General features: G+C 30.5%; 1 protein-coding gene across 1 annotated transcript; it reads right to left on the bottom strand.

The window, feature by feature from the left end:
* Positions 1-602: 602 nt before the first annotated feature.
* On the bottom strand, positions 603-6,631 carry LOC145848369 (calpain clp-1-like). Its single transcript, XM_082953875.1, has 11 exons — positions 6,554-6,631; positions 5,335-5,496; positions 4,819-4,950; positions 4,260-4,456; positions 3,719-3,850; positions 3,184-3,310; positions 2,733-2,824; positions 1,816-1,989; positions 1,536-1,654; positions 1,188-1,312; positions 603-821 (listed from the first exon to the last, which is right to left on the bottom strand). Exons 1-11 carry the CDS (start codon positions 6,629-6,631, stop codon positions 603-605), a joined length of 1,557 nt encoding a protein of 518 aa, XP_082810001.1.
* Positions 6,632-7,799: the final 1,168 nt, after the last annotated feature.

The following is a 7,799-nucleotide window of genomic DNA, read 5'->3' as shown; positions in this document are numbered from 1 at the left end:
GTACATTTATAAACACTAGTTTATATAAACAAAAATTTATTACTAAGAATTTTTTGTATTGTTAAGCTAGATATGCTATATATGACTAAATGTTGTGTCAATATATCAGCAGTGAGTAAAGAATTAAAAAAAAAAGTTAAATGTTACAGCCAACTAACATTTGATAGCAGTTTTTAAAGACACATAAAAACGTTTATTATTTCTAAGTTTGTAATTAGATAACTTACTTTACTTAAACAAAAGTTCCAAAAGTAATTCGGTTTAAGTGTCATTTTTGAAACTGGAGAAAAAAAACGCGACGTTTGCAATCTTTAAAACAGTTAAACTTTAAATTATCTTTAAAATAAAAAATTGAAAAATTACAAACAAAAAACAAATTTACAGCATTTTACTTTAACAGCAGCTATTTATTAATTTTTATCATACTTAACATAAAAAACAGACGTTATGAAAATAATCACTTTTAACTTAAAAAAAAAGTCTTAATAACAAAAAATTGAGACTACAACAGTTCCTCCTTTGGTTTAAACGTAACTTTTCAATTAAACAAAAATAAAACATATTTTCAAAGAGAAAAATTAAATTAATAAAAACTTGAGAAACTACAGCAGCTCCTTCACGCGGATCTCCTTCTCCGAGTAGATCCTCACCAGGAACTCTCCCTCGCTTCCCGCATCGTACGTTGACGGGACCAGCACGTACCTCCCCGGAACAAGCTTCAATTGTGACGTCACCTCCCGCCTGTCCGCGTAGTCGCACGTCATCACCTCCCTGTTGCCGTTGAAGTAGTCGGCGTCCAGCCGGCCGCCGTCGTTGGCGTCCTGTCGATGACGTGTTAGTGTGATGACGTAGTTTAGTGCGATGACGTTTTCGTTGGCATTTTGTTTAAGGCTTTACTAAAACTTTTAACAGTCGTACTTGATGGCCATGAGTTTTTTTTTTGTTATTTTTTGTAAAGAAAAAAAAAAGTAAGTTTTGTTTTCATTCGATAGGTTTTACGTGAGTGATGAACAATTTTTAAGCTGGTAGTTTTTCATTTTTAATCTAAAAAAAGAACAATTAATACACCTTTACTTATCGTAGACAAAAAACAAGTTTGCATACCAGCAACACCTTTTTTCACTTTTCAACAAAGTAATTTCTTCTTATTAATAACATTATTTTTTTTTTATAAAATAAAAACATACGTTCCACAAATGCATGGCCATGAACTCGTTCTTGAGCCCGTAGGGTCTTTTGTTTTGCATCAAGCCAATCACAAGAGAACATTTTCCCTCGTCTTCGGCGTCGTCAAGGTCAGCATCGAAATCATCTGCGAAAAGTTAAATCTAAAATAAATTGCTGCTTTTTGTTACAACTTAAAATAAAAAAGTTGAGACATAACCGGTGATGAAACAAGTAAATAAACAACCTTAATGCCAAGTATAATCTTGAAATAAAAATTCTAACATTAAAACTTCAATTAGCAATTTTTGCCTATGGTTTGTAACCATAAATTTTTTTTAAATCAAATATTACGACCGACAAAACAAAACCTGGCTGAGTGAGCTCGATGAGGTATTGCGGATTCTTCGCGTACGAGTCCACGTCTTCCAGCGATCCTCCCGCGTTTTCGTCCTTCGTCCAAACACCTTTGATGGTGGAAGACAGCCAGCTTTAAAAAAAAGATGATAGATGGTAAAAAATAAAATATTTTAAAAAACACTCAAGAAAATAAGTAATAATAACCATTTTTTTTTTATTTAAGCCAGAAAAAGTTTTTTTTTTACTAATTTTGTGAAAAAAAAAGTTTTTTGCTATGACGTCAAAACTAACCTGTCACTGGTCGGCTTCCCGTCCTCGTCAAAGTCCGGACCGATCGTGCAAATCGTGACGTCATCGTACTCGCATACGAAGTCAATGTACGTCATAAACCACTCGCCGTTGTCCTTGGCAACGTAACCGATGCGGTTCTTGTCTTCGTCGGTGACCTGATCCCACTCGGCAGATCTTTTGAAAATTTTTTTAATTGTTGATGAACAGGAGAGTGTTATTAGTTTAGTTAATTGAAGTATAAAAAAGGGTATATGTATATCAGGCATGTTTTTAAAGTGGTCTTCTCACCAAGCATGTAATAAAACATTTTCTCGTTCAGCAGACCTTGTGGTTGTTAATTTTTGGAGCACTTTTAATTGATAACCAACAGAAGAAGGTGCATTTTGTTTAGTATTCGAGCGTTTGAAAAACTAAAAGTTGCTTGTTAAAATCTATTTTACAGATAGTTTTTTGTCTTGGCTAAAAACAAGCAAGTAAAATGTATGATCATTAACGAACAAATTTTTGTGATCTTTGCCGAGCCTAGCTTAAGTAATCTAATCTAAACTATTACCTATACTTTATAATTTATTATTTTACTTTTCTTGATTTTAGAACAGCTTTTAATTTTGTATAACTAATCTGATGTTTGTCAAAACCTAATTTTACGAGCAGTTTCAAAAATATAGTAACAACTATTATTACAATGATAATTTTCAAGTTTAAAAAGCTACATAAATAGAAGCAGATCAACTTAAAGTGTAACTGACTACTTTTGTAAATAAAAGATCAACTATACTAAGCTGTTACCGGAAAAGCAAAATTAAGTTTAGCTATAAAACTGCATTAGTTTTTTTTTTTCAAAACAAGAGTAGTTTAATTCAATTTTTATTTTTTACGAAGTCAATAAAATTTGTTAGTATAATATAAATATCTACCCGTCGCAGTAACGACCCTTCCACTCGAAGTTGCCACCCCAAGGGTTTTTGACTTTCACCAGACATTCATACCCTCCATTTTTCAATTGCACCTGGAATTAAAATGCTTTTGTTTTATAAAGTAAATTATAAAAGACACTTTGCTTTATAACAGCTTAACGTTAGTTTTTAGCGCAAAAAACATACTTATCAAAAAACTTGTTGTATCTAAACACAAATTCTAACGATGACCGGTCAAACTTTAACAAAGAATAAATCAAAGTTTATTTTGTGGCTTAACATTGTTTTTATTTACTTGATTGAAAAATGTCTATTTGTTTGTAACTATCTGTAAAAAGAGTACGAAATTTGCTTTAAGCGTTTGCAATAAAAAAAACTGTTATTGTTTTAAAAAAAGTTCATAATACTCGAAATCAGACATTTACTTTAAATTTTACAAAATATTGTTTACCACGAAAGCGCCGAGGACTGAGTACACGTGACCCGAAACCAGTCCTGACGCGTGGTCGATCCCCTCCTCTCCCGAACCACCCTTGCTGCTGACCCCTGCCGCCACGAACGTGTTCGTTCTCATCGCCCTGTTGAATGTTTGCAATGATGGTAAATAATATTGAAATAAGGAAAACTTTATAGTAGGAGCGTTGCTACACTTTTAAAAGTAAACAGTTTAAAGTTTGATTGAACAGAAGCGAACATTTTAAAAGATAAATTTGTTCAAAAATTACTTTTCACCGTTCTAGAATATTTTTTATGGAAGAACAAAAAGCTTCAATAGAAAGTTTTATGAATGCATGTTGACATTTAAAAAGGAAATTATATTAGACGGAAACTAGCATTTTCGAAGATTAACTTGTTTAACAAGTAAGTTTAACCTAAAAAACTTATAGACAGTAATGAAAAAAAAATGTTGAAGCAATTATTTTTAAACTGACGAAATTCCTACAAACGTCTATATAGTTTTTATGTTTTTGTAAGAAATAAAATACTTCAAAAGTCTCATCCTAAAATCGGGCGGGGTGCTTTCTTTGAGCTTTATGGTGATCGCGAGGCCTCCAGTCAGGTCTTCCAATGCCTCGTTGGTCTGGCCGGACTCGCATAGGAAGTAGCAACCCATCAACCTAACATCAAAAGTGTAATGTTTGTTTTTTATCATTTTCTTTTTTGTAAAACAATGAACGCACTAAACTTTTTTAAACAATACACTAGCGCTTTATTCATTGGGTATAACTAAAAATTTTGCTCAAGTTTTTTGAAACACTACAGTTTTACTAGCATTTTAAAACATAACAAAACTGTAACAAAGTTTTAAAAATTTTCCACACAAAAGTCATATTAAACTAATTTTACTAACTCTTGTTATGAGTTTTCAACAAAAGACTCAGTAAAAGATCCTATCAAAAAATCAAAGCACAAATACAATTTTTGAAAAAACAATTCGAATAAGCTTCCCCAACAAATAAAAATTTAATGCTTTATTTATATTAGTTTTACAGAACATGAAAAAGCATTCTTATTTGAAAAACAAACTTGGCGTAAGCTTTCTCCAGCAGGCAGATCCAGTACTCGCTGTTGCATGACGAGCGCGCGAAACACAGTTTTCCCTCCACGTGGGGGAGCCTGTCGTCCACGCACACCTCCACCCACCTGCCGAACTGCCAGAACCTGAACCTGAACGCTCCCGTGTATTCCGGCTCCCCGTAGCAGCTCTGGTTGGCGGGTATGATCTTTTGAGATGAAATATCAGATTAATTGACTCGGTCGTTGAGTTTTGAAAAAAGTTTACAAGTATACTGGCTTTTGCTTGTAGGAATAAAGATTTTTTGTTTACTTGTGTTGTTTTTTTAACTTGTATTTTCAAACCATCTTGTTAATTTTCACGACTTTAACTGTAAGTTGTTACACAGCTTGCAATAAATTTTTATTTAGGCTGCTGATACAATTGAAGTTATATTAATCAACTAGCTGCTATTTTTCAACAAAAGTTGCAAAACAAACTTAAATCGCTTATGGTAAGCAAAAAAGTTAAGAAGTTTTGTGCGACAAAAACCATCAAATGCTTGTTTTTATTTTCAAATTATTTACTCACAACTTGCATTCTCTCTTTGGACTGGCAGATGCTGGCGCACGCGGACAGCCACCAGCAGTTGCCAAGCATGCCCTGCACTATGTCCTCGCTACTGGTCCCCCCCTTCACCAGCGTCGGTTGCCAAGTGAACCTCTGAAATTTTTTATTGGGTATTTTGATTTTCGAATTGGTATACATGTTCATAAAGAGCTAGTATACTTCTAAGTTGTTTTAAGCTTTTGTAAAAGTTTCACACCATGCTTTCAACTTTGGTTGCGAAGCGAACCGCTGAAATTTTGCTTTAACTTTGGTTTAACGTTTAGATGTTTGGACGGCAGAACATGTTAGTACAAAACTGAAACATTTTACAGTTGTTTATTTTTAAGTTTTATGCTCTGCTTTTACCGTTGCTTTGTTTGTTTAATAAAAAAAGCTCGGTTTTCAAAAAGTCTTTAAGTTTAAAACTTCCCATTCATTGACGTGAAGCTTCAATAAAACTGCGATAAATTTAAACAAAAGTTTAAAAATCCAACCAACATGGGGTCTCAGCCACTGCACGTAGTCGTAGTCCATCGGGGCTTTCATGCCCTCCTTGTACAACGAATCGATTGTGGCGGGAAAGTTTTGGTCGGCATACACGAGCGTCCTTCCTTGCTCCGCTGCCTCGGTCAACAACTGTTCTCTGACTTTTTCATATTCCTGCGAAAATTGGATTTGAACTGTACAAGTAGCGGGAAGTTGAGTTAAACGAATACAAAGCAAAACTGTGAATTTTAAAATGCCTTACTTTTATTCAGAGAGCTTTTATTTTTACACAAATTTGAACGGTTTCAATTTTCGTGACAAAATGTTTTGTTGTATCTAACATTGTTTTTTTCCAGTAAGCTAGAATAGCTTTAAATTTACTATAGAATTTTTTATTGTTTTTGTTTCTAATTTAAAATATATTTTAGGTTTTTAGTCTGCTCTTTTTTCCGGTCAATTTAAATTCAAAATTAAAGTATAACATTTATTTGTAACATATTTTTCTAAACTTAATCAAAGTCGTTAAATCATAAGAACGTTTTAATAAAAAATCTTTATTTGTGTAAGTGATGTTTAATTTTCATCATAAACTTTAAACTTTTGTACTAAATGAAGAAAAGTATCATCATTAGTTTGTATAAAGTAAACAGATAAAAGTAAACTTTAAAATGTGAGTTTCTGTTATATTAACTACTTTTTAGAAACGCGTACTTTTATAGCATGTACTTAGTATTTGAAAATATGTAAAAATTCTTTTTACTTAGTTTTCTCTGTAATATTTCAGTGGTTTTTTTTACAGCATTAAGTTATCTGTTGATATAACCAAAAAACATACAAGCTAAACATCCATTAAAGTAGGTAGTTGCATAATGAAACAAGTTAGATATATAGAAATTTAAAAAAGAATCTAAGTATTGCTATAAACTGCTTAATAAAAAAAAATGTAAATAGTTGTTTTTACTATAAGTAAAATGTTTATCAGTAAATTTAAGCCAAAAGTTAAACAAGTGTAAAAACTAACAAAAATGTGCATAACTTAAACAGTAAATTTACAACGGTAGGTACCATGAAAAAGCGATATGTTTTTAAATTAAGCTCAGATAAATTTATCTAATGAAATATATTATTACTAATATTAATCAAGTAAAAATTTTACATAGTTTTTTTACGTATAAATTATCTTATTTTTTTTTAATTAAATAAAACTGCTTTTTAAACTTTTTTTACTTACAGATTCTCTGTGTACTTTGTATTTGTTAGAGTCTCGGCCATCTATGTTCAAAACAATCAAAGATGAACTTTGAGCCATTTTAAGTGTTTTTATTTATTACAAAAAGTTTGAACTTAAATATTAAAATTATAACTGAAAACAAGTATTAGTTAAAGTGTTTGAAAATAAACCTTGAGCAAAAGTTTTATGCTGTATTTTTGAACAACCAAAAATTAATTGCAATACATTAAATTTTTTTACGGTTAAAAGTTATTGCTACCAAAAATAAAACTTATTACAATAAAAACTTATTCTGAAAAGTCAAAACGTATCAAAAAAAAAAACTAATTGTTGCTACGTTGAAACAAATTTAGCATTCCTTTACTTTATCATTCGTTTTACAATACAAGTATCAAGTAAGCTCAAAACCATTAACAACTTTTATACGATTAAGCTAAATTAAAACAACTGTTTATCTGAATTAATTACAAATGTAAGCTAACACTAACTAATTCAACAAAAATCGTTTTGTTACTAAGTTTTGTTTTGTTAACTTATAACAGCACATTATCAATAAAAAACACAAATAAAAGGAAATGACGAGGTAACAACAAATCTTAGTCAAATTAAAAGAAACTGTTAATGCTTAGTGGATATGTACTTTACAATAAATTTTAGAGCTTTTTGGTATTTTTTTTACTTCCAAACTTCATAATAAAGAAAATATACTTACTCACGAGTTACCTTTTATCAATATTCCAAAATTAACTAGTGTGATTACTAAAACTATACTTGCGCTTTTATAAGAACTGATTTTTCAATGCTTGTTTAAAATAGATAGCAAAAAATGTTCAAACATAAACTTTTACTTTTACCTTAACGTGTCTAAAAAGTTAGATCTTAATTTTATAAGTGTTAAGTTGTTTTGTAATTAAATGATGAATCTACTATTAAAATTTAATTTCTTTATGTTTAAAAATTTACTTTAAAGCCTTTTCAAAAACTGTATACTTGACATAAAAGTAGTCAAATTTTAATATATGTACTACATGTTCATTCAAAACTTAATTTACATAAGCAACACTTTACATTTCTGCTTAAATAAACAATAATTATTAAATATATTACTGTATTCTAAACAAATTGAATTTCTATTTCACTTAAGCAAAAAAAGTTATAATTTTTTAATTGCAAACTAACATTAAGCATACTATATTATGTGGTTTTAAATTGTCGTTAAACAATAAACAAACTTTAGAAATTACTT

The sequence above is a fragment of the Thalia democratica genome, unplaced genomic scaffold (assembly GCF_965202585.1).
Source record: "Thalia democratica unplaced genomic scaffold, ktThaDemo2.hap1.1 HAP1_SCAFFOLD_1354, whole genome shotgun sequence".
NCBI classification, from domain to species: domain Eukaryota; kingdom Metazoa; phylum Chordata; class Thaliacea; order Salpida; family Salpidae; genus Thalia; species Thalia democratica.
This window is presented reverse-complemented; position numbering and strand designations above follow the sequence as displayed.

Bases quoted from the DNA above. Each gene is read 5' to 3' on its own strand.
- LOC145848369 (XM_082953875.1), bottom strand. From the start codon at position 6,631: ATGGCTCAAAGTTCATCTTTGATTGTTTTGAACATAGATGGCCGAGAC. The intron at 3,851-4,259 runs GTTTGTTTTTCA...TTTTGATGTTAG, and splicing joins CTGGAGAAAGCTTACGCCAA to GTTGATGGGTTGCTACTTCC. The intron at 1,990-2,732 runs GTAGATATTTAT...AATTTTCAAAAG, and splicing joins AAGGGTCGTTACTGCGACGG to ATCTGCCGAGTGGGATCAGG.